Source organism: Cetorhinus maximus, chromosome 23, assembly GCF_964194155.1.
Source record: "Cetorhinus maximus chromosome 23, sCetMax3.hap1.1, whole genome shotgun sequence".
Classification (NCBI taxonomy): Eukaryota; Metazoa; Chordata; class Chondrichthyes; order Lamniformes; family Cetorhinidae; genus Cetorhinus; species Cetorhinus maximus.
This window is the reverse complement of record NC_135901.1, coordinates 12,606,490-12,633,738: the sequence shown is the minus strand read 5'-3', so window position 1 is coordinate 12,633,738 and position 27,249 is coordinate 12,606,490. Positions and strand designations below refer to the sequence as shown.

At 43.3% G+C, this 27,249-nt stretch overlaps 1 protein-coding gene across 1 annotated transcript; it reads right to left on the bottom strand.

The window, feature by feature from the left end:
- LOC144697599 (uncharacterized) lies at positions 1 to 8,885 on the bottom strand. The gene is made up of 3 exons (XM_078569638.1): positions 8,843 to 8,885; positions 3,068 to 3,415; positions 1 to 314 (listed from the first exon to the last, which is right to left on the bottom strand). The coding sequence occupies exons 1-3, from the start codon at positions 8,883 to 8,885 to the stop codon at positions 1 to 3; spliced, it is 705 nt and encodes a 234-aa protein (XP_078425764.1).
- Positions 8,886 to 27,249: the final 18,364 nt, after the last annotated feature.

Genomic DNA, 27,249 nt, shown 5'->3' with positions numbered 1-27,249 from the left:
TCACTGTGCTTTCCGCCGACTCAGTGCACAGTAATACACAGCGGAGTCGCTCAATTGTAGTTTGGCGATCTTTAGCCGGCGGCTTTTCTCGGCAGGATCGATAAAAGCAGAAATTCTACCCCCGGCAGCGTTTTCTTTATTCTCCTCTCCTGAAGTGTGTCTCTGAAGCAAATATTCCGGAGCCAGTCCTGGGGACGGACGGTACCAGTGTACTGTGTACTGACGGAGCCCTGAATATTCACAGCTTAGAGTAACGGTGTCACCGGCAGCAGAGGTTTGGAGATGCGGACTCCGGGATACCAGAGAACTGGAATCTGTAGGGTAAAAAATAAATATTATTTGTTGGCCTAACCACTGTTTACCCGGGGGAATTTGTTAATAGCTCTTGATTTTGCGGAAATTGTCTTGACTTTGTGGCTGTTCGAACCGTATTCACGGTTATTAAATGTGGTCAAGATGATACATGAGGATAATCATTTATTTTACAAAGCAAATTCTTCCGACCTTTAATGGAAGATGAGAATGGGTGGTAGGAGCAGATTCAACAGTAACTTTCAAAAGGATGATGGATCTGTGCAGGAACAGGAAAATAATGCGGGGAAAATACGGGAAAAATGCCTGGGTAGTGGGGACAATTGGGTTGGTCTTTTAAAAGGGCAGCCCATACACAAGTGCCCTACTTCCATCCTTCCGTGCAGTATGTTTCAATGAAGAACATTAAATTTCTATTTCTATTTTGCTTGGTGAGAGACAAACCCGAAGGAATGTTTTATTATCAATGACGTAATCAGCTTCCAAAAATAATTGATCGAGAATGACAAAGCTGCGTTGCATAACTGCGCACAGCAAGGTCCAACAAAAAGCGATGAGATTCATGATCCGATTGGGCCAAACTGATCGTGAACATCAATGGTCAAAGGTCAAATACATGCAGTTCAACACTGCTCTGGAGTTTCAATCTGCCGTTCGTTCTATTTCCCTATTTTCATCCATCAACAGGATCCAATTTTCTCCATTTCCGTTTAATTTGAAATATTTCCATTCCGTTCCCCTTTATTTTTACATTTACTTTGTGCTGTTAGCGCTTCTTACAATCGTGGGAACTTGTCCCAAACTCTCTCAGCTGTCGGTTGGGTTCAGTCTGTTCACTTTCCACTGTGGTTTTGCTATTACTCACTGGGAGCTGCCTCTTCCCGCTCTCTGACAATTTCAATTCTTTCCGTCCATTGACTGATTCTCTCCGCGTTCTCTGAGCGGAGTTTTCTCTAAGTTTTACATTGTACAGGTTCTGCAGGAGATGAAAACGCTATTCGGTCCAACTGAGTCATGGCTGTGTGTACACTTCAGATCAACCTGCCCCGCCCGAAAACTGACTCCCCATTTCTATCCAGCTCCCTGTGTCCGCCTGTCCCGCTCTCCCTCCTGTATTTTCAAGCCTTTCCCCAAATACATCATTACTATCTGCTCCCGGTGGCAGCAACTTTCAAATTCTGAAGGGTCTTTGTTTAAATTTATTTTTCTTAACATCCTGATTTGTTCTGTTAGTGAGGAGCATGTATTTGATGGCCCATTGCTCTGGAATCACCCACAAATAAACAGTAGCTCAACATCCAACCCCAGTGAACTCATTCATAATTTGAAAGATTTCTCCGAATTCTCCTCGAGGTTCTATGTTTCCCAGAGGATAGATGCCCAGCCTGCTCACCCTCTCCTGTGAAATGTCGATTGTTCCTTATTTCTTTTCTCAAAAGTGCAAGAAATCAAAGCAGATAATATAAGAAATAGAAGCAGGCGCCACCATGACACCTTTCAAACATTCTCTGCCATTCAATAATATCGTGGCTGATCTCCTTCTTCAACATCACATTCCCACACAGTCCCCATATCCCTTGATTCTTTTCAGAGTCCAAACATCTATCGAACACTGTCTTGAATACACTCAACACTGAGTGTAATCTGAAACTGTGACCCCTAGTTATAGGCTGCCCAGCCTGGAAAAACACCAACCCAGAATCTGCCAGTCAAGTCCCTTAAGAATGCTTTATGTTCCAATTATATCAACAGTTATTCCTCTAAACTCTAGGGAATATATGCTTCGACTACTTAATCGCTTCTCATAGGACAATCCCTTTAACTCAGGAAGCAGTCTGATGAACCTTTGTTCACTTCCTTCAAAGCGTGTAGATCCTTTCTTAATAATGAGTGCAAAATTTCACACAGCATCCAGACTGGGGTCCATTACAGTCTTTGCCGCTCACATTGATCTTGATGATCAATAAGTGACAAAACTGATTCATCTGCTCAGCTGGAGATAGATGGTAAACAGCAGGAGGTATCCTTGCCCATCTTTGACCAGATGTCATGAGACTTCATGGGGCCTGGAGCCAAATTGAGGACTCCCAGGGGCAACTCCCTGCAGACTGTATATCACTGTGCCGCTGTCTCTGGGCCTGTCCTGCTGGTGGTACAGGACACACACAGGGATAATGAAGGTGGTCTATAAGGCATTGTCTATAAGGAATGATTCCGTGAGTGTGACCCTATCAGGCTGTTGCTTGTTAAACTGTGAGACAGCACTCCCAATTTTGGCACAAGCCTCCAGAGTTTGGAGGACATTGCTGGGTTTGGCTATGGTCATTTCGGGTGCCTGGGTCGATAGCAGGTGCTATGCCGAGTGGTGGGTCCGGGTTTCATTAGTTTTTATTTCAGGCTTCGTAACGATTTCATTCATCTGAGTGACTAGGCCATCAGTTCAGGGAGCATTGAAGAGTAAATTACATTGCTCTGTGTCTGGAGTCGCATTTGGGTTAGACCAGGTTCCATTCGCTAAAGGACATTAGTGAACCAGCAATGGTTTCATGATCATGAGCTTTAAATTGCACTGGTTTATATTATTTGATTTATAATTCGGCCAGTTGCTGTTGGTGGGGTTTGAACCCGAGATCCCAGCTCTTGGGCCTTGGCCTCTGGAATACTAGTCCAAAGGCATAACAACTAGACCACCCCCTCCCCAATGTGAACATTACGCTGGATAGTCTGTAACACATGGCGGTTTGGTGTCACTTACCGGCAGTGACAGCCAACACCGTCCCGGATCCATCTTCATAAGCATCTTTCGAAACGGTGCTCCCACATCTATATCTGTACTGAGCTTTACAGTAATAGGTGGCGGTGTCTTCAACTGTCAAATCTCGAATTTCCAGCGAAAATGTATTTTCTGCTTTATTCACCGACACAACAAATCTCCCTCCGCTGGAGATCCTTTCCCGCTCCGTCCCGGTCTGGGTTTGTCTGAAGAAATGGCCGTTCTCTAAACTATGAGAATTACCATAGAAAACGCAAGTGATGATGAGAGACTGACACTCCTTTCTGGTCACCACTGCAGGGGTCTGTGTCACTGACTGACTGAAAGAGCCTAGAAATTAAACAGAGAGAGTTTAATGTACCATCAGAGCCGAACCACAGAACGGGGTTAAAACCCTAGATAGTGTCTGTAATTGGGATGGTCTCGGGCAGCTTTATATTAAATCCACACAATGTCGGTTTGTTTGATCTGTACTCACGAGGTAAACAGACACACAGGGTGAAAACAAAGAGTATTCTTATCGTTATGCTGACCGGAGCTGAGGGTTTATATGACGGGGAGTAGAAGACTGCAGCCCTAGACTGGTCTGGGAGGCCGGACCTCAGAGCTGGACTGAAAGACCTTAGAGGGTAGAGTTTCTTTGCAGAGGACAGTGTCCCGCGGAGCATTGACGGGCCACACGGTTCCCATCTCTCTGGTCCTGTGTTGCGTGATAAAGTGACATATTTAGAAATGGAAACTGCAGTTTCATGCTGCTTCATTGGGGTCAATAAGCCTGATGTGAAGCCCCCTCTCCTATTTTTCTGATGTACAGTGTCCTGCGGGTTTGGAGGGGTGAGGTGGGGTTGTTTCCGTTAGTGAAGTCTACCACCCTCATTCCCGCACAGTAATGAGCTGGTAGATTCGTCCATGTGTGTTTGGTAAGTGGTATTTTATGAGGGTGGGATGTGGGATATTCCCTCCTTCCCCAATACTATTCTAACTATCATGAAAAAACAGAATGTGCTGGAAAAAAACTCGGTAAGTCTGTCAGCATCTGTGGAGAGTGAAACAGAATTAACGTTTCTTCAGAGCTGCCTGTGCCGGAAATTATTAAATATCTCTCTGAAATGCCTGGTGGGACTTCAGTTGAACGTCTAATCCAAGCGAAGGAGCCTTAGATCAGCCTGATTCCAGCAACTGAGGATCAGGTTTCAATGTGAGACAGTCCAGTGACTTTGCAAGTATTCAGGCAGAAGTACATAATGACCACAAAGAATAAACTCTCCACATCATTGAAAGAAATGCCTGCTGCACACCTTCCTCTGTGATTTACACTTTACACTTGAGACGATGATTCCAGTAAGCAATGTTTGATTTTCAGGTTTGAATTATTCAGAGTTTCCAGTTGCAGTGTTAGAACACGAAGCCGCACACAGAGGGACAGTGAAATGAGGGTGGACACTGTGTTTGGGACTTGTTTTAAAGATCACACTCAATGCCTTGTGAAATCTTGTCATTGTGCATAAACTGTCCCGGATCTAACAACACGTTCTGTTCAAATAAACTTTGCGAGCCGGCCGCGGTCAAATGCTCCTGGAAACTGACGGGGACAAGGGCATGGGGCTGCTCAGTAATCCAGGTAGGTACCCAAAGGGCAGAAAAGGACCAAGAAACATCTTCACGAGCACAGAACTTCACACTAATTTCGTCGACTGTACGTCACTCAAACGTGCTCGATTGTTGAATCGACCTTTGAGTTGCTGCCGCTGATCCCCAATGTGTAATCAAAGACATAAATCTCATCTGATTCATCGAAACAGTAAAAAAAAACCTGAAAAGACCTCTTTGCTTCATACACATGTTTTGCACGTTAAATATTGTCCAATTTCCTTCTGATTTTGAATGCTACTGGCCTGATTCAGCGCAGAACAGCGCATGACATAAACATGTTTTGCCTCACAGCTACCAAAAATACAACTTGTATTTTAAAGCACATTTAATACAATGAAAGGTCCCTTCACCAGGTAGTGACAGTGATCTTCGTGAAACATGAATGCTGAGAGGCCGATGTGGCCGATCACCCGAATCACCGTCTGCAATGTGGGACCGCGGCTATATTTTGGCATCATGATTACCAACACTCAGATTGTAGCAGTTTAATTTTAAGAGGCCACGATTCTTTAAAAGTAATCGGAAGGAGAAATATTGACTGAACATTTTTCAATCAATATTCGATTGAAAAAAACATGATTTCTTCTATCAATAGTTTTCATTTTTCTCCAATTCCATTTATTTTGATATATTTACATTTAGTTTGATTTTCTTTCGACATTTCCTTTGTACAGTTTGCGCTTCTTGCATGGGAACGTAGCAATCGTGGGAACTTGTCCCAAACTCTCTCAGTTGCCGGTTGGATTCAGTCTGTTAAGTTTCCGGATTGGTTTTACTGTTACTCACTGGGAACTGCCTCTTCCGTCTCTCTGACAATTTCAATTCTTTCCGCACATTGACTGATTGGCGGGCTCTCTGGGCGGAGCTTTCGCTAAATTTCACTTAACACAGAATCATCCATTCGGCTCAAATGATTTATCCATGTGCATTTGCTGCGGACGGGTTGGTTCGGGGTTGCCATCCGCCCGAAATCTGATTGACCATTCCAGTCAGCAACCTGAGTCAGTCTGTCCCGTTCTCCCTCCTGTATTTTCAAGTCTTTCCATAAATGTATCAATACTATCTGCTCCAACCACTCCCTGCGGCAGCAAGTTCCACAGCCTGACCTGCCTGCTTTTTATATTCCTTCTTCTTAACGTCTTTATTTGTTATTTTAGTGACTATCTTATATTTATGGTACATTGCTCTCGACACACCCACAAATAAACAGCGATTCCACAAACACCTCATTGAAATCCATTAATTATTTAAATGATTTCTGTGAATACTCCTCCTGCTTCTCTGTTCCCCAGAGACAAGAGGCCCGGCCTGTTCAACCTCTCCACAGAGATATGGATTGCTCCTGATTTCTTTTCTCAGAAATGTAAAAAATCTAAGAGTTTGATATAACAAACAGAAGCAGGAGCAGCCACATCACCTTTCAAATCTTTTCCTGCATTCAATAATATCCTGACTCATCTCCTAGCTCAACATCACTTTGCCGCAATGACCCCATATCCCTTGATTCTTTTAGCATCCAGAAATCCACTGAACACTTCCTTTCATACACTCAACCACTGAGCATACACAGTTCTCTGAGGTTGAGAATGTCAGCGATTCACAACAGTGGTTTGACTGAAGAAATATCTCTTCTTCTCCGTTCTAATGGCCTAATCCTTATTCTGAAACTATGACCCCTAGTTATAGGCTTCCCAGTCGGGGAAAACACCCACACGGAATCTATCCTGTCCTGGGTGTTAGATGTTCTCATGAAATTACATCTCATCCCTCTAAGCTCGAGCGAACATAGGCCCAGACTACTCAATCTCTTCTTTTTGGACAATCCCTTTATCTCAGGAATCAGTCCCATGAATCTTTGTTGCACTCCCTCCAAGGCAAGTAGATCCTTCCTTAAATAAAGAGACCAAAACTTTACTCAGAATTCCAGACTGGAGTCCATTACAGTCATTTCCTCCATACACGTCACCCAACACCCTGGGCTTGGATTGTACGTTGAATGGCGCAGAGATCATCCAATACTTCTCTCCCTTTCGATGAATTATTTATTGATGCTTCTAAATGAACATTCCCCCAGTTTATAATTGTTTCCTTATATTAATATTCTTCTTTATATGTTTAATACATCATGCTGACGGTCTCACTGCACTGTGCTGTTTTAATTCACAGTAACCAGGGATACAGATAAATTACAGCAATCCCATGTCTCAAACATCGACAGACAATATAGAGAATTGTCTGCAGTTCCAAACTTTCACATTCGGTCTGAGGGCGGAAAATATGGTTATATGAAGGCAATTGAAAAAATGGCGGGGACAATGTCACTAATTTCAGTCACTGATTGTCTAATAATAAAATTCCATCTGGACCCACATCAGGATCTCTTTTATCTGGAGTCCGTTGTGTCACCCTCCCGTTTCTCTCCCGGGTCAGGTACAGAACGAGCCGTTGCAGGTATCCGAACTGGTCGCAGTTGTGTTGAGTTTATTGACCCGGTGCTTCATTCACATTGCGCGGCTCGGACTGCAATCTGCTGCCCAAGAGAGAGCTCTGTGACCCCGCTCCCGGGCTCTAAGGGACAGACAGAGCTCCCTCGATCACAGTTAACACCGGGAGTGGAGTCCGGATTGTCAACAATCTGCGCTCATTCAAAGCGATTCAGAGTGTGAGAGTCCGTGATGTTGATGTTGTCCCCGATGTGCCCGTTAAACCAATAATGGTCCCGATTCCGTCAACACACACATCCCACCCAAACTCCACTGATATCAATAATAAACTGTCGGTGAACATTACCCGGGACAGGCTGTAACCCGGCGGGGTTTGGAGTCACTTACCGGCTGTGACAGTCACCACCGTCCCGCATCCATCCGCATATTTGGTATACCTCCACAGTGACACCGCTCACAGTCTCCCCGGTACAACAACCACCGACACCTCAACCTGCCGGGAAATCATCATCAGACAGTATAAGCTGCTCAATTATTCAGCGGGTTTAAATAAATAAACAATATTCAATGTTTGAACGTCTCTGTCGGTTCAAACTGTTCTTTGTGAGGCCCTGAGCTCTGAGTAAATGGTCCTGGGAACGAAATGTTCGCTTCATATAAACCAACAAAAATATCAAAGAAAGATAACTGAATGGTGGAAATTACAATGAAATGTAACCAGGTTCCAGCGATAATAACATCAACCCGACAATTCACCATCTTTGCCTAAGTAATTTATATTTTAATTGTACAGAGGTATTTGCTCAGGTTTCTCACGTTGTGAGTTCCCCATACGCTCACACAGTGTTACAAGTCAGTTTAAACTCCCCTGGGACCTTGGTGAGATGTGGGGACTTTAGTTAAACAGATGGGACTGTGGTTCCCCTTTCCAGCTGTTAGACGAGGATCACATCTGGTGTTCGGGGCTTGTAATCGGGATCAGTCATTCCCAATCCCCATTCACTGACACCAATCCCGGGAAAGACATCACCATCCGCACACACTCGGCAGTTATAAAGCTCAAGATGTTAACGGCAATAACCCAATCTCATTATAAACTAGACTGTGGGGCAGACAGTGTGAAGCAGAACTGTCGGGGTTTAACTGCAGATTAACTCCGCTTTTTCTTTTGTTTCTGTGATAATTTGCAGTAAGAGTTTTTGTATCGCGGGAAGCCGAGACCCATCACTGTGTGCTGCCGTACTGAGCTTTACAGTAATAGATGGTGGTGTCCTCAACTCTCACATTCCGAATTTCCAGCGAAAATGTCTTTTGTGGTTTATTCACCGACACAACAAATCTCCCCCCGCTGGAGATCCGCTCCCGCTCTGTCCCGGTTTGGGTTTGTTTGAAGAAATGTCCCCCTTGGAAATAATTCCGCGAAGCACCGGAGAAAACACAGGTGATGGTCAGAGACTGACACTCCTTTCTGGTCACCGCTGCCGGGGTCTGTGTCACTGACTGACTGAAAGAGCCTGGAAATTAAACAGAGAGAGTTTAATGGACCATCAGAGCCGAACTACTGAACGGTTAAAACCCCAGACAATGTCTGTAATTGGGATGGGCTCGGGCAGCTTTATATTAAATCCACACAATGTCGGTTTGTTTGATCGGTACTCACGGGGTAAACAGACACACAGGATGAAAACAAGAAGGATTCCCATCGTTCTGCTGCCTGGAGTTGAGGGTTTATATGACGGGGAGTAGGAGACTGCAGCCCTGGACTGCATTGGGAGACCGGACCTCAGAGCTGGACTGAAATACTTTAGGGGGATCGAGTTGATTTGCACAGGGCAGATCCGCTGAGATTATTGATGGGCCGCACGGTTCCCGGGTCGCTGGCTAAGTGTTGTGTGAATAAGAGACAGTTTTATAAAAGGAGGTTGCAATTTTCTGACTCTACATTTGGATTGTGATCCGGATGTGAAAGCCCCTCCCACAATACTCTGGTGTACAGGGGTGGGGGAGGGGAGCTTTTCTTTCTGCCAGTTGTGCTGCCGCCTTCCTTTCCCCACAGAGATGGACTGGGAGGTCGGTGCATGTGTTTGTATTGGGTGGTGTTTGTTAAAGGTGGAATGTGGGCCCAGGACACCAGGAGAACCCCCCGCCCCACTCTTATTCCAATATTCCGGATATTGTTTAACATCGCCCTGAACGGACTGGTAGGACCTCAGTTAGACTTCTGATCTGAAGGCCAGCGCCTCAGACTCGGCATCTTTCCTGGCCCGGCAACTGGGGGCCAGGTTACAATATGAGGGAGTCCAGTGACATTACCAATATCCTGGCAGATATACACAACATACACAAAGACTAAGTAGCAGCTCGTTACCTTACTTGGCTAGGTGGCTAGTGTCTGTTTCGGAATAATGCCAATAGTACGGGTTCTGGAAGCATAGGAACATTCGAACAGGAGAAGGCCATTCAGTCCGTCGAGCCTGCTCCGCCATTCAATACAGTCATGGCTGATCGAACACTTCAAAGCCTTTTTAAGCAGTAGTAATTCAGGCATGCTCCAGCGTGATGCAAGCAGACATGGGTAATGCCGCAATAAATGAGATTGGGTCTCATGTACCGTAAACAGAGACACAGGCTATTGTAATATAAAGAGTGACATTATCTTGTGTAATACTGAGACAGGATGTTGCCTAACACTAATGGAGATGACCTCTTGCAATAATAAATGAGATATGACCTAGGATCACATAGACAAAGATGCAATCTATTGCAAATAACTGAAAAAAGGAACGAATGCAATATAAAGTGGGATGTGGTCCAGTGTAGTTCGATTGGGGCAGTGTCTAGTGTAATATAAACATAAGCATTAAAATGTTGTAGTCAGTAATAACAAAAATAGGGCCTTGTCTAACATAAGTGGAGGCATATCTACTGCAGTAATAGCTAAGACATCATCTAGTGTAACAGTGCAGTGCAGTAATAAATGAGGTGACCTCTGGTTTAATATAAACAGAGGGATTGTACAGTGCACTAATAAATGAGTATTGCTTAATCCTTGAGTAACTGTGTACGACCAGGCACTGAGCTCATGCACTGAGGTGGCCATCACTCAAGTCACAGTAAAGGTGCTCAGATTCCTATACCACGTGTTTGTTTTATTTAACTTGCTGTTTTTTTCTGTCAGCTGTGTGCTAATGTTTGCCTTTGTTTCCCGTTGTTTCCTTTAGCGTCATCCCCATTTTCCTGATTAAAATCTCCAGGATTCCCCAATTTTCATGTTTCCTGGTGTCACTGAGGAGTCTACAGACTGTGTGTGCGTCCCAGAACTTCAGTCAGTGTTAGTCTTTCTTGTCCATTTGTATTGCACAGAGCAGTGATGATCCCTTTCCCGAAGTTCACTGCACCAAATGTCATATGGGAGAATAGCCATCATCAACTGTTTATTTTCTGTGCCTTTATATTTATAAATACATTTCTGCATCAATACCCTTCTGCTATTCTCGCTTTGTACCACTAACTGTCCTTACCTCAGCATTATACATCTCTCTCTGTTAATATGTCTCTATCACTCAATGTAATCAATCTCACCTTCATTTATGTCCCTCTGTTAGTGTTTCTCTTGCATTATCACCTTACTGAGTCTCATTTTTTATCAAACTCCATATGCATCGCCCATCGTTCTTCGTCTCAACTTTATATTCGGCATTGTGTAGGTGTCTGAACGCACAGACAGACACAGGGCTAATCTGTAGACGAGGTACACATTCGCCTGTCACAGCTCAATGTTTCAAATCTTTAACTAGTGAGAGCAGGCGGCACTGAAATTATTCACCATGGGGACCTCATTCGCTGATCTTCACAGGTAAATCTCTCAGGCCTTTAACCATTGAGGCCAGACAGGCACTGAGCCGATATACGACGGTGATGGTGGAGGAACATTGTTCAGGTTTTAAACACTCGGTATAAAGTGTAGGGCTGATGTACCGTGGAGCAGGCGGCACTCGCGTGCACAGGGACAATGTTCAGATCTTCCTTTCAATCGCTGCCATTGCACGATTCAATAATTTTAAACCGCTCTCTCCTTTTCTGCTTTCTGCCTGGATTTGTAAACTCGATTTATTTATTTCATTTCTGTTTTTATTTATGCTTCTTTCTCTCCGTCTCCCTCTTCTGTTTACAATCCACAGGATCCCCCGCTGCCAGGCGATGAGAAATTCTCCGTCTATTTACTGAATTCGCTGGACTTTCTTTATATAAGGAGCTGTGTTTGGGCGGCTGAGAGTAGTCGTGAGGTGCGGGGAGTCCCCTGGGCGTTCGGGGGTTGGGGGTGTCCCGTGGGGGGAGTTGGAGTCTGAGAGGTGGGGAGACTCCCTGGGAGTTCGGGGGTGTGGAAGGAGACTCGTGGGCGTCAGTGTGGCTCTGTACAAAGTTACCCAGAAGCTAGAAGTGGTTTTAATTCTAACTTTTCCTGGGCAACTCTTGATGTAGGACAGTCCGAGGTTTGCAATGTAAATTTTATTTTCTGTTTGTTCCCAGTACAGAGCAATTGCCCATGGGAAGTTTCCACTTCCCGGGCAATTGCCGTGTAAACCTTGCCTGGGAACTCAGGGCGGGGTGTTCCCCGGCGCATCTTTGGTGTATCCTCCACTTACACGGCCTTGGAGTTCGGAGGTCATGGCCCAACAGAATGTTGCGGTTTTCTTGCTCCTTTAAGGAAGCTCTGCCTGAATCTGACACTAAGGCTGAATATTTGCCCTTGTTTCCCGGTGTTCGCGCGCCCTCTGCTGCGCATTAACTGAGCCGCTCGTTCTGGCATTTTGACCGGGATCCGCCGTATCTCTGCCGTGAGGCTTGTGCACAGAAATACTCGGCTGTGTCGCAGATCAGAGCCTCAGCTCCGTTATCTTGGTAGTTATGTTTAATGTAGAAGAGAATTGACCAACAATGTCTGTCTTCTTGTTTTCATTCTCACCGATCAGATTATTCGGGAGCTGTGGATGTTGCCCGGGCTGCTGACTGTACCAAAACAAATGGTTATGGAGCAAAAACGAAAATAGCTGGAAAAACGCAGCAGTTCTGACAGCATCTGCGGAGAGGAAGACAGTTAACGTTTCGAGTCCGTATGACTCTTTGTATGGTTATGGAGATTTGCTTTGAAGATGCAGATCACGTGGTATTACTGCCGTCTTCGTCATCATTTCAGCTTCGGCATCATTTCAGCTTCGGTATCATTTCAGCAACCGACTCGACCACTGTGTCTGGATGGCTCCATCCTAACATAAAGTAGTTGGGTAGATGTCATCATTATCAGGATCATCATCACCATCATTTCAAGTAGCTACATCATCAGCAGCACCACCTTACAATTAATAACATGTGGGTTACAACAGTCAGGGGGAGAACGGATTTTTTCTGGGAAGGAAATACTTACTAAGAAGTGATATAATGACGAGGACCGGGTATGATGCAATTCCCCATGATGCTCCCTGAGTCTGTAACTCTACAGTCCGCCAAATCCTCTGTCAGGGCAGAAGTGCAGATCCCCGGCGCACTGTACTATTGATCCAACCAACATCAAACCAGGAACAGTGGAAAACAACTTTCCAAATCACAGGAAAGGCAAGGAAGGTCAGAACGAGAGAAACAAACAGAACTACGGGGGAGGCGGCCGCGGGCACTGTTGTCACTCGTAAAATCTATCTATAGTGAGCTGAATTCAAGACTAATGCGCTCAACAGAAATTATATAATTCTGCCGGTCTGTCAGGACTGCGTTACGTTCATAGTCATTTCAAATCTGGGGAAAACAGTCTGGCGACAGGAATTAGGGAATTGTTGTATTAGTCTGTAATTACAGATACCTTCATAGTTGAAATCAGTTAAAACAAGGGGCTGAATCTGTCGTGGGGAACAGAACAACTGGGCATCCCATCCCAATGTACTGGAGCTGGGCTGTTTATTAACACTGAAATAAACTTCCCAATTATGGGTCTCTAAGGAAACGTCACACTAATGGGCATAAATACGAGATCAAACGCCATTTCTCCTCAAGTATTTTTAAGGAAGTATGTCAGGAGGTGGGAATCCACGGCCTGATGCGCCACCTGGTGGCCGAACTTAATGAATCTTATTTTCACTGATCTCACAAAACACGGGAACGGTGCGAGTTGCCCCGAGGCCTTTCTCACTGAGGGTCTCAGCACACAGTAGTACACGGGGTTGTCAGCGACCTGAAGCGCAAACAAGGTGAAAGCAGGTATAGTCTTGGGTATTGTTCGAATGACTGAAAATCGACCTTTAATGTTCTTTCCACAAGAATGTGCCCGAATTACGAAAGCTGGAGCCGGGTTCTGGTTTTGACGATGAAGCTGCAAAAAATAATTCACATCGGAAGTTGAATAGATGCAATTTATGCTCATCGAGATGCCTTCCAGTTATTGGGCTTCTGTTGACCACTGTCCGACTGAACCTCCAGAACTCACTCCTGCAGAAATTATTTCATGGTTAACCATGGAAACGTAATGAACAACAGATAACGAATAGACGAATTAATATATAGATGGCGGGATAGATAGATAGATAGATAGATAGATAGATAGATAGATAGATAGATAGATAGATAGATAGATAGATAGATAGATAGATAGATAGATAGATAGATAGATAGATAGATAGATAGATAGATAGATAGATAGATAGATAGATAGATAGATAGATAGATAGATAGATAGATAGATAGATAGATAGATAGATAGATAGATAGATAGATAGATAGATAGATAGATAGATAAATAAATTGGCAGATGGGTGTGTGGGTGGATGGATAGATAGGCGGATGGAGGAATGGACGGATGGAGTGATGGACAGATGGACAGATCGGGGGTTGGAGAGATGGATGCATGGGCGGATGTAAAAACAGAAAATGCTGGAAAAGCTCAGCAGGTCTGACAGCATTTGTGGAGAGAGAACGAGTGTTAACGGTTTAGAGTCTGTATGACTCTTCTTCAGCTGGATGAATGGATCGGTGGAGTGTGGATGGATGTGCCTGACATTTTCACCTTTACGATTGACTGCTCCATAACTTACAGCAGGTCCTTTATTCCATTTGTGTCTGTCTGGTGCTTTCAGTCCTTCCCGATTTTCTGGATCATTCCAATTCCTTGGCTGTTGACAGCTGACGAGCTGAACGTCACCAAGTGCAACCTGGAGATATCCCTACCTGATCAGTGCCTGATGATCCTTTTCTGGTGATGCTGAATCTTCATCTCAAAGTTAGAAAGCGGTTTCATGACTGTGATGAGAAACAGGAATTATAACATGTGCAACCTGCGGCCTTTTCACCTACAACACTCAGCATATCCTCAAACGAATTACTTCAATCGCAGCAGAAACATAGCAGATGGTTGAATACATACATTTTTTTTCACATTTCCCTGGTAATTTCTTGCTGCTCTGTGATCCTGGTGCAGTCACACCATTCTGAACACCACGGGAAAAACGTGCATGAACTGTGACTTTCTTTACGCAAAATATTGATTGAAAACCATTTTCACAATGAAACATATCCGATGGGTACTACAGATTGTTGTCGCAAATTCAAAAGCCCTTAACCCCTTTAACCACACTCCCGAGAAGCTTTCCATTCAGTACATTCGTGCAGAGAATCAATTCTTCACGAGTTGGATGGGTGATGTCATTACTCCGATGAGATGTGCTCAGGATCGCCGCGATGGAGATTCTGGTTAGATCGGACATGGTGCATGAACTGGACAGAACTGAGTCGGTGAAGTGGCTGAAGTGATTTGAATCACAGTTTTGAACATGAACACAGGGTCAGTGCTCTATGGGACAATATGAATCCAAGCTCATGTTTTTCATACGGTTGCAGTTGCATTGTGAGACGTTTTAGGATCGGAGAGAAATGGTGTTGTGATATGAAGCCTCCAACGTGGAATCAAAGTGGGAATATTCAGTAATTATCTTTCCACCCAAATTTCTGCTCTGAATTTAGACCTTGAAACCCTTTGCGAATGTTCAAAACTACGGCAAAATGAATTATTAATATTGTTATTAATATAGTCATTAATATTATATTGGGGAAATGATTTTAGGTAAACAGCACAGAGTTCCTTAATACACAATTGATCCTCCCTCATTGCAGAAGAGGATCTCTACCTTTAACGAGGATAACTACCTGCTCTGTGCACATTGCCGTTCATGTTCAATGTCCCACTATCAGGAGTAACTGTCGCTGTGCCAACTAACAGAAACAGTGACAGACAAATGGAGAGATAGTTCCAGATCCATGTGTTATGGCGTAGCAGATGATATGTGGCCATGTGGACCAAATCCACAAGGGAAACGTGGTCACGCCATCACAAAGGTTTTCAATTTGTAATAATTATGAGAAGATGAGTGAACTGTCTTCAGAGGTGAAGAGTCCACTAAGGCTTTTAGAGATTTTTAAAATTAAATTATAATATATATTGGCAAAATAAAAGATTTGTTCAAACAGGCTGTGGTGTTTCCTACATTACAACTGTGAATACACATCATAAGTGCATTTTTGGTTGTAAAACACTCGGAGAGTTCCGGTGATCGTGAAAAGCGCTGTAATATATATATATATTATTTTTTTTTCCTTTTCCTTTTTATGAAGTATAGGTGCAAAATGAAAAGTGTTGGATTGAGCCAATAAGTCATAGACTTCTAGAATGAACCCGTGCTCCCGGCTGGGAAGGAGGTCATTCAGTCCCTCAGGATTGTACCAGCATTTAAAAAAAAACTATCGAATTTATCTCATGCACTCGCACCAGCCCCACCACACATCCCGCAGCACCCCCCCACCCCGCCCTCGGAGGCTCTGGAGCACCTGAAGAATCGGAGAAAATCACCGCCATCACATTTCAGGTGGTTCCATGAAGAAAAAAATCTCTCCCCACTTCACACTGGTTGAGTTGGTCATTAAAGTTCCCATCATTCCCACAATGTGCGCCTTGGTCAGCTGTGGCTCAGTTCATAGCACCCTCGCCTTTGAATCAGAGGGTTGTGGGTTCATGTCCCACTCCCGGAAACCAAGAACTGTGATTGTACTCGAAAGAGTTGCAATTTGTGACTGTTGATAACTCGAAAGAGTTTCTTCGGTTGAAACAAGATCGTCAAGAATTAATCAATATGATTTGAGACACTTTGCTCTTCTCGTGACCTTTAAGTGCGCAAATCAGCCACGTTAATCTGCCACAGTTGCACCATAAGTATTAGGAGTTCTCACAGGAGGTAATGAGCCGATACATCAGTAGAAGTGGTTTCTTGATACATTATGCCAGCGTGGATCTGTTAAGGGAAAATCATATTTAACTAACTTGTTTGAGTTTTTTGATGACAGAGCAGCGATGGTTGATGAGGGTAATGCTTTTGACGTGGTTTACATGGTCTCCGAAAGACATTTGATGAAATGTCGCATAACAGACTTGTGAGCAAAGCTGGAGCTCACTGGAATAAAATGGACGGGAACATCATGGATTGGGAACTGGCTGAGTGCCAGGAAACAAAGAGTAGTTTTGAACGTTTGAGTTTCGGACTCGGGGAAGGGTTATAATGAAGTTCCCCAACGGTCAGTGCTACAACGCCTACTTTTCATAATATTTATTCATAAACTGGGCCTTGGTGGACAGGGCACAATGTCAAAATATACGGACGATGCGAAATGTGGAAGCATTGCGGGCCATGAGGAGCATAGTTTAGAACTTCAAACAGACATCGAGAGGTTGGTGGAAAGGTCGGACAAATCACAGATGAAATTTAACGCAGAGAAGGCGAGAAGTGGTTCAGTTTGGTCGGAAGAACGCAGAGAGACAATATAAAAGAAAGGGTACGATTTCAAAGGGGCTGCAGGAGCCGAGTGACCTGGATGTTTATGTGTATAAATTATTGAAGGTGTTAGGGCAAGTCGAAGGAGCGCGGTTAATAAAGCATGCAACATCCTGCACTTTATTAATAGAGGAAAAGCGTATAAAAGCAAAGAGGTTATGTTAAACGTGTATGACACACTGGTTAGGCCTCAACTGGCGAATTGCATCCAATTGCGGGCACCACACTTTAGGAAGAATTTGAAGGCATGAGAGAGAGGACACAGGAAAGATTCGTGGAAATTCTTCCAGGGATGACGAACTCCAGTTATACATAAAGAGTGGAGCAGTTGGCTTTAATCTCGTTTGAGGAGAGAAAGTTTAGAGGAGATTTGATCGGGATATTAAAAACCATGAAGGGTCTGGGCAGAGTAAATGGGGAGAAATTGTTCTCATTGGTGGAAGGATTGAGAACCAGGCAGCTCATGTTTAAAGTAACCTGGAGAAGAAGCAATGGAGATAAGAGGAAAACTTTACACGAACTGAGTGGTTAGCATCTGGAATGCACTGCCTGACAGTGTGGTGGATTGAGGTACAATTGATGCTTTCAAAACGAAACTAGAACCTTATCTGAAAAGGAAAAAAATGCTGGACTACGGAGAAAGCAGTGGCACTAGGTCAATTACTCCTTCAGAGGGTTAGCACGGACAGGACTGGCCGAATGGCATCCTCCTGCGCTGTAAGAATTCGATGATTCTATCGTTAAAGTCGGAAGCAGCAACAAAAAGCGACATTTTCACAACATCTGCAATAGTAGAGTCTGTCCAGTAGATGGCAGTGAAACAGTGAATATTGACATTAGATGAAACAAGCACTGTCTCAATCATTTCTGCACTGAACCCTTTCCCTGTTCGTTTTAACTTGACCTTTGTCTGTATATATTACACTAGTGATGTATCTGACCATATTACAACAGGTTGTGTCTCAGTTGTTTCTATAATAGCTGAATCTCAGTCAATGTACTGACAAAGGCCATATTACACTATACATTCAGTTATCACTGAACTAAACCATGTCTTGGCTAATATGATAATAGTCCATGTCTCAGTTGTTACTGCACTAGTGCTTGTCTCTGCTTATACGAAACCAGAATACGTTCCTGTTTACATGACACGACGCTCTCTTATTGCACGACTAGACTTTGTCACGTTTATACTAAACTAGGGGATGCCTTGGCTAATGCTGCACCAGCCTATGTCTCTGTTTATATCACACGATGCCCTGTCACTGTTATTATTGTATAATACCGTACCTCTCTATTATTGCTGCACTTGCCCACATCTCTATTTATATTAATCCAGTCCCTGTGTTGGTAATTATTGCACTGGCTCTTTCTCAGTTTATTTTAGACAAGGCCCTGTGTCAGGTGAAACTGCAGTAGACCCCGTGTCAGTTTCCTTTCACTAGATTCTGCCTCAGTTATTACTGAACTAGACCATGTCGGTGTTCATATGACACAAGACACTGTCTCAATCATTACTGCACTCGGCACTGCCTCACTTTTTACTCCACGACATCAGGCCCCTGTTTATCTTACACTAGATCACGTTTTTGATTATATTCTGTTAGACCCTATCTCAGTTTATATAAAACTACGCCCTGTCTCAGTTTATGTTACATTAGACCCCGTCTCAGGTAATATTACACTGGGGCCCGTCTCAGTTTATATTACACTAGAGCACGTCTATGTTTACATTACAATCGACCCTGTTTCAGTTTATATTACACTAGACCCTGCCTCAGTATATATTAAATTAGACCCCGTCTCAGTTTATATCACACTAGACCCTGTCTCAGTTTATATTAAACGAGACTCTGTCTCAGTTTATATTACACTAGGCTCCGCCTCCGTTTATATTTCATTAGACATTGCCTTTGTTTATATTAAAATAGGTCCTGTCATTGTTATTTCTGTGTAGACCACGTCTCTGTTTATACTACACAAGGCCAAGTCTGTTATTACTGCACTAAATCCTGCTCAATAATTGCTGATACTAGGCACAGCCTTCGTTTGTATTACTGTCGATGCTGTATCAATAATTGGTGCACTCGGCCCTGTCTCAGCATTCCTGCACCAGACCCTGACTTTATTTATATTGAAATGGATTATGCCTATGATAATATTACACCAGTTCCTGCCTCAGTTATTTCAGTGCTCGGCCTCGTCTCAGCTGTTCCTGAATTCGGCCGTATCTCTGGCTGTATTACATGCGGAAAAGTCTCAGTTATTACTGCTCTGGACCCAGTATCTGTATATACAACGCTAAACCCTGTCTTGGTTGCTGATGCACGAGTCCATACATCTCCTTCTATTACACTCGCCCTGTCCCTGTCTTTATTCCAATAGATCATGTTTCTGTTTATCTTACATTGTAGGCAATCTGAGTTATTTCTGCACCAGGCCCTGTCTAGGATGTTATTAATCCATGCGCTGGATCAATCATTACTGTTCTAGCCCCGAGAGAGGATTAATATCAATTGACCGAGTGCTTAGTGCGCTAACCCTGCCTCAGTTATTTCTACGCTAGGCCATGTCTCTACGATTACTGCAGTGGTCTATGTCTCCAACTGTCAGTTGGAGAGATACTATTTTCCGCAAAGATGTTGAGGTGGGAATTGTTCCCTGGCGTTGGCCTAAAACGGGCGGTATTGAATGGCCCGTTTTTTGCAGTACCTGATAGTTATTTTCATTTAGTTTTAGTCAAAGAAATTATAGATCAGATATGGCCAGTTGTTTGTGCCGTATGGAAAAAAATCATGCCTCTTGCTTATACCGCCGTTTCTCAAAGATAAATGATGATCTTCACCACAATGTTTCAGTGTTTAATTTACTTTTACTCAACCTGTCACTGCGGACGATGTAACATTGTAAGCATTTATTGTTAACATGTTTCGTTGTGTACTTTTGCTTAGAAAGTGATGTCATACTGACCATTTAGTTACTAAGGCGAGCATGTCTATCACCAAATTCACTGAATATCTCTTCTCTCTCTGTCTGAGGCAGCATCTAACTCACTGAACCTCTTCTCTCTTTCTCTCTCTCTCTCTCTATCTCACCCTTTCTTCCTCTCTCTTTCTCTCTCTCGCTCTCTCTTCATCCACCATCTAACTCCCGCCCCCCACCGCCCCCGCTCTCTCTCTCTCTCTCTGAAACAGTCCCTTATTCATTTTGAATCTCCCATTGTCTAATAACACTCCTTGGAGAATTTTTTGTTAGTAATTTCCCTTCATTCCTCCCAGTGCTAACTTTCAGTCCTCTCCAGCCTTCAGTGATTGTGTTCAAATCCAAAACTATGCATTTATTTAAATTGTAGATTGTTTAATACTGTAAGTATTTATTGATAACCAGTCTGTTGTGCGCATTTGTTTATAGAGTGATGTCAGACTGACGATTTCGTTTCTAAGGTGCTTTATCTGTCTCCGGTGATCAGTTGGAAAGCGGAGTAAATCACATCCAGAATAACCTGCAGTTTATTAACAAATGATCACCTCAATATCTCACAGAAGCTCCTGATAATCTCGAATGTCTGATGATGTGTGCAAGTGATGGCAAAAATAAAACTTTACCTGCACCTGACATGAGACTAATACACCTGTAATTCCCCGATGTATTATTCCGGTTGATGGGAAGGATTGAAACTCCTGTTGCTCTCCAGAGACTTTCACTATTTCTATTTCCACTTTTTCAACTGTTACCTTCACAAATTCCACCACAACCACTCGAATCATGTTTGGACGGATTGGTTTAACTGCAGGTTGTATAATCAATGTAATCTTAACGAAAATAAACCAGGGCCTAGTCGAGCAAAAACAGAGACCGAACTTGGTGTAACATAAGCAGAGATATGGGTTACTGCATTAATAACAGAGACAATATCTGGTTTAATATAAAAGGAGATATCGACTAATGAAGTAATAACAGAGACAAAACCTGGTGTTATATAACCAGGGATATGGGCCCGTGCAGTAATATCAGAGACAGGACATGGTGTAATATAAACATAGGTATCGGCTAGTGTAAGTAATAACAGACACAATACCTAGTATAGTACAGACAGAGGCATGTGCTAGTGCGGTGATAACACAAATTGGCCCAAGGAGTCAAATAAACAGAAATTGGCTAGTTCAGGAATAAGAGAGAGGGAGGACTTGGTATAACATTGAATGAACCGATATTTGTGTGATCATAATAACAAAAACACTTTGTAAAATAACAATTGAAAGAGGTCATGGCGAAACACTAGCAGAAACAGGGTCAACATTAACAATATGAGAATCAGATTATTATTGAAAACTGATCGGCACAAAGTTTTCAGAAATAATGAGAGAGGTTTGCATTAGAATTTTAATGACATGTAGGCTCTTCGTGCAACAATTACAAAGACAGCGTTTTATACAATGAGATTGGATATAGGGAACAGACTAAAAACGGTAAAGCTCTGTGTAATTAGTACAATGTTTGATGATAACAGAGGATAGCAGTTTGCAGTGCATCACTGAATACATTACTGGGTCCAGTGTGATAACGACACAGTCAGCACCTGATCCACCCAGATTGAAGTTGGGTCTGATATAATAGTGTGTGTGAGGCAGCGTCAATTGATACAATAGCAAATCGTTTGCCTAATGCCCAATAACAGAGTCAAGCACCACTGCAATATGAATGGGATGGAGTTGGTGCAATAACACTGACACAGTCTAGTGTAATAGCAAATAAAACATTACATTCTGGAATCACTCTGCAGGTCAGGCAGAATCTGTGGCGATAAACAGAGTGAACGTTTCATGGCGATGACCCTTCAGCAGAACCGGGGTCATCGATTAGAAACTTTAACTCTGCTTCTCTCCACAGTCACTGCACTCCCGAGTGGTACAGTTGGTGGTCCTTCTGCTTTTGAGCTGTAAGATCTGTGTTCAAATCCCACTCCCGGCTCCGTTGACCACGGGAAGTGTGTTTGTGTGTCTGAACGCCGGTTTTTAATTAGCCTCCAAAATCCTCCCGCCTCTCCAAACTTTCCCCAAGACTGATATATGACGATCCGGAAAACAAACAGACACGACACCTGCTGTCTGACCTGTTGAAGATTTCCAGCACAATCGGTTTTTATTTTAGATTTCTAGCATCTGTCATATGTTGCCGTTGTACCAATGCAATGGGAACTGGAGATATATCATGTCAGCATTGACGAATTAGCGTCACTTTTACCCCTGGGTCAAACGGTTGTGGGTTGAAGCCTCGATCCAGAGTGTTGACCATTTAATAACGCCCAGTGCTCACGGTGATAGTTTTTATGTCAGCCTTTCTGTTCTTTTATCCATTATTTTCTTACACTCAGGAGGAGGAATTAAAGACAGAGAAACTCTGGACAGTTTCTCCATCCAGCAAAGGACAGGTTCCTGGGACATTGTTGCTGCTTTCACCTTCCCGCCCTCTCCAAAAATTCAAACAACATCTCCCTCCTTGGATTCGCAAAGGGAGTTCTGACTGCCGGGCCCGGGCCAGACTGGGGCCTGGTCCAATAATAATCACAGAGGCCGGCTCCAGTGTGTCAATAACAAGAGGCTGCTGGTAATCTTACATAAAGAGAGGCAGGGGTTCTAATAAACATCTGACCGTAATAGGGTGTGAAAGTGTGAGGAAACAATGATGTTTAGGGCCTCAGCGCGGGCTTCTGTGTTATGGTGAGTGACCCAGGGATTTGTGTGGTAAAAACGGAGCGGAAACATCATTACAGAGGCCCGTGTGACTGATTCCACCTGACTGAGAGCTGTTATACCCAAGGGGAGGACACTCATGGCGGACTTCAGAGATTTCTGATATCTGCAGGGTCAATGCTGCATCTGTCAGAGGAACAGAAAATAATCTGCTCCCTCTCATTCTTACCGACAGATTTCCATTTACACAGACACTCAAGGGCCGGACCCGGCAGCTTGTCGAAACCAATGTTTAAACCTTCAGCTTGAGGCACATGATGACTGAAAGGATTGAACACCAAAACCTCACCAGAGGAAAAATCAGAGCCGTAAATGTTAAAGATAATTGTGCTTTCTACTAAACGAGCTCTATTCAATGTTATTATTTTGTTCAAAGTAGTGGTTTGTAAACACTAGTGAACTTCTGAATGATCTCTGGCAATTATCGACACACACACACTCAAGCGCTGTCAAAAGACAGGATTAGCAGAAGACGAAAGCTGTGTAATTATTGCATTTTATTTGGGCTCAATGAAGGACAGAGGTAGATATAGGAAAGGTGCTGGGACAATGATATCGATGAGCCGTTCAATTGGCCCCATTCCCTGTCATCTTTCAAATTTTAACCCCTTCAAGTATTTATCGAATTCATTTTACAAAGTTACTATGAATCTAATTCCATCACCCTTTCAAGCTGTGTTTCCAGTTCAGAACAACTCGCCGTGTTAAAAAAATAAACAATTACCCTCCTGTCTTCCTGTTCAATAAAGTATAATTGCTTCCCCTGGTTACCGACCCTCCTACCATTTGAAATAGTCTCTCTTTATTCACACTATCAAAACTTTCATGATTTTGAACGCTTCTATTTAACAGACACACAGAGAGGTGGAGAGGGATACACTAGAGAGATAGACAGAGATACAACGAAGGGAAGGAGACTTAAAATGAAAAGGGGAGATGGAATGTTGCAGAGAAACAGAGGAAACAAATTTGGAGGGAAAGAGTATGTGCAGGGAGTGTGTGTGCGTGGCGGGTGGCGGTGGGGCGGGGGGGCGAGTGGTGTTGGGATGCGGTGTTGGTGGGGTGTGGAGGGGGAGTTAGAGTGGGGGCGGGTGGTGGAGCATGACAACGAAAAATGAAAGGTCGCAAGATCTCATTTCCCCGCTTCAGGGACTCGCGGGAGCTCAGTGACTGACCATCCAGTTATGTCCTGGAAATGGAAGCTCTAAACGGATCACACAGGCTCATTTGTAAATGTCACCGCAATGTGATCTGTGTGACTCTGCCCTGACTCTGTGGCCAGATATAGGCCGCCTTGACAGATGTTCTCACCAGATTGTGGCCCCTGGATTTATTTTCTGCTCAGAAGTGAGATGTGCGGTTTGGAACCGGCAGCAGAGAAACAGGAAGTTGTGTTACCTGAGAATGAAACAGCAGGCGTCAGTTTCATGTTATCACCGTGAACAGTCTTCCTGCCTGTGAGGGTGAACTCACTCTTACAGCATCAAGAACAACCAAACAGAGTGCTGCCGGTCTTAGCATTGCATTCACCTCCATTCCCAATTTAAACAATTAAATAAATTAGATTATTTTGGTTACGAGATGGACTGAAGTTTATCACTGGGAGAAAAGTGGGGAAATTAAAACAATAATACCGCTCACAGGGGGTTATTCTAAAATGGAAAGTTTTAAGAGGGTTTGGTGCTGCCTGAGAGAAAGAGAGGAGAGAGGTTAAGTGAGTGAGCTGGTGTCTTTATGGCACTGAATTTTCCTCTAATGAGGTTTTGACGCTTAATCTTTTCAGTGATAATGTGCCTTAAGCAAAAGATTTAAACATTGGTTCCTCATAGCTGCCAGATCCGGCCCTTGTGAGTCTGTGTAAGTGAGTTAAGTGAAGTCTGAGAGAGGGAATAGAGGTTAACTGATTTAGGTGTAGTCTGAGACAGAGGAAGAGAGGGAAGAAGTTCAGTGAGTCTTTTGAAAGATGTATATTTTCCTTGACAACGGAATGTCCAGCTTGACATTACTTTCCAGAGCACTCAAGACAATGCATTACCGATAAATATTAACGACAGCATAGGCAGCATATAGATATATTCTCAATAAACTATCGTAACGTGCTAAAAAAATAATTATAATATCTTTTGCAAGCAATGAAGCATGATATGATCTAGATACATACAGCTGCACACATTCACACACACAGCCACACACACAGACAAATGCGCACACACAGCCACGCAGACAGACAAACAGTGACACAGACACACACACACAGACACACACACATACAGACACACACACAACAGTGACACACACAAGAACAATGGTTATTCGGAGCCTGAGGCTGCCCATTCGCCTGAGGTTGCGGCTTCAGACCCTGTCTCTCACAATCAGTGGCCACGCCAAAAGCAAACAGAAATTCCTATTGGAAAAGTGAAAAGTGTCTGGAAATTAAAGAAAACTGTGAGCAATTGCCACTGATCAACTCAAGTATGGATTATTCATCTCCAACACAATGCAGTTTGTGACTAAGTTGTACAATGTGCAGTGAAATGTGGTTCACTTTTATTTCTATTCCTCAATCTCATTGATGAAGGGAATGTTACAGGATTCACCCCAACCTTTCAACACAAACATTACACACATCACACTAGAGCAATTAGAAATTGCACACAATGTATCATAGTTAGTCACAAGACTAAATATATTCTTCCAAAACCTTTTTACCTACAGGATATTATAACATTTTAAAAATTAACACCCACCTATCCACCTGGCTCTCTCTCCAGCTCTATCCAGTTAGCAGAGACCTGTTATAGTGCAGTAATAACTGATACTTGGTCTATTGCATTAATAAATGGGATTGGACCTTTATAATATAAGGTGAGACATAGAAGAGTACAATAATGAATGAAGCAGCCTAATACAGTAATATCATAGGATCATAGAATCACAGAACTTTAATGGCACAGAATGAGGCCATTTGACCCATCTTGTCTGCATCGGCTCTCCAAATGAGCATTCTGACCTAGTGCCATTGCCCTGGCTTTTCTCCGCACCCGTGCACTTTGTTTCTATTCAAATAATCATTTAATGCCCTCTTGAATGCCTCAATTGAACCTGCCTGCCTCACACTTCCAGGCAGTGTATTCCAGACCCAAACCACTCGTTGTGTGAAAAAGCTTTTTCTCACATCACATTTGCTTCTTTTGCAAATCACATTAAACCTGTGCCCTCTCGTTCTTTATCCTTTTACGAATGGGAACAGCTTCTCCCTCTCTACTCTGTCCAGCCCACTCATGATTTTTAAAACTTCAATCAAATCTTCTCTCAGCCTTCTCCCCTCCATGGAACACATTCCCAACTTCTCCAATCTACCTTGATAACTGAAGTTTCTCATCCCTGGGAATATTCTTGTAAACCTCTTCAGCACTCTCTCCAATATGTTCACATCCTTCCTTTAATATGGTACCAAGGACGGTGCACAATATTCCAGGTGATTTCTAACGAGGGCCTTATATAAATTCCGCATAACCTCCCTGGGGTACTCTATGCCCCTATTAATAGAGCCCAGGACACTATATGCTTTAGTAACTGCTCTCCCCACCTGTCCTGCCACTTTCGATGTTCTATGCATATACACACCAAAGTCTTTCTGCTCCTGCACTCCTTTCAAAACTCCACGCCTTATTTTATATTGTCTGTCCATGTTCCTCCTACCAAAGTGCATCACCTCACACTTCTCCACATTGAACTTCATCTGCCACCTATCTGTCCACTCCACCAACTTGTCTGTGTCCTCTTGAAGTTCCACACCGTTCTCCTGGCAGTTTACAACACTCCCAACCTTCGTATCATCCACAAACTTTCAAATTGTCCCCTACACACCAAGGCCTAGATCGTGAATACATAACAGGAAAAGCAAGGGTCCAATACCGAACCCTGGGGAACTGCACTACAAACCTTCCTCCAGCCTGAAAAACATCCATTGACCATTACGCCCTGCTTCCTTTTTTTCAGCTAATTTTGTATCCACATGGCTTCTGTCCCTTTAATTCCATGAGCAATAACTTTTCTCACAAGTTGGTTGTCAGGTAAATCCTAATTTACTACAAACGGAGACTTTGTGCAATGCAACAGCAGCTCAGAAATTGTCATTTGCAGTATATATAGAGGCACAGCTATGTGCATTAATAAATGAAGCATCATATAATGTAATAGAGATAGAGACATAGTCTAGTGCAGTAATAACTGAGGAAAGGTCAATTGTAGCGTATATAGAGGCATGGTCCAGTGCATTAATAAGTTAAACTGCAGATAGCATTATGTACACAGATACATTGCTGAGAGAAAGATAAAAGGAGAAATGGTAAGTAATTTGGAAAGCTAATAGAATGTTTTCATATGTTGCGAGGGGAATTGAATACAAATGTATGGAAGTTATGTTTCAGTTATACAGGGCACCAGTG

What these genes read in the sequence shown, in the direction of transcription:
- LOC144697599 (XM_078569638.1), bottom strand. Translation starts at nt 8,885, where the DNA reads ATGGGAATCCTTCTTGTTTTCATCCTGTGTGTCTGTTTACCCC. An exon ending in CCTGTGTGTCTGTTTACCCC is followed by an intron (nt 3,416 to 8,842) that starts GTGAGTACCGAT and finishes TTTAATTTCTAG; the next exon opens with GCTCTTTCAGTCAGTCAGTG. An exon ending in GGTGTTGGCTGTCACTGCCG is followed by an intron (nt 315 to 3,067) that starts GTAAGTGACACC and finishes TTTACCCTACAG; the next exon opens with ATTCCAGTTCTCTGGTATCC.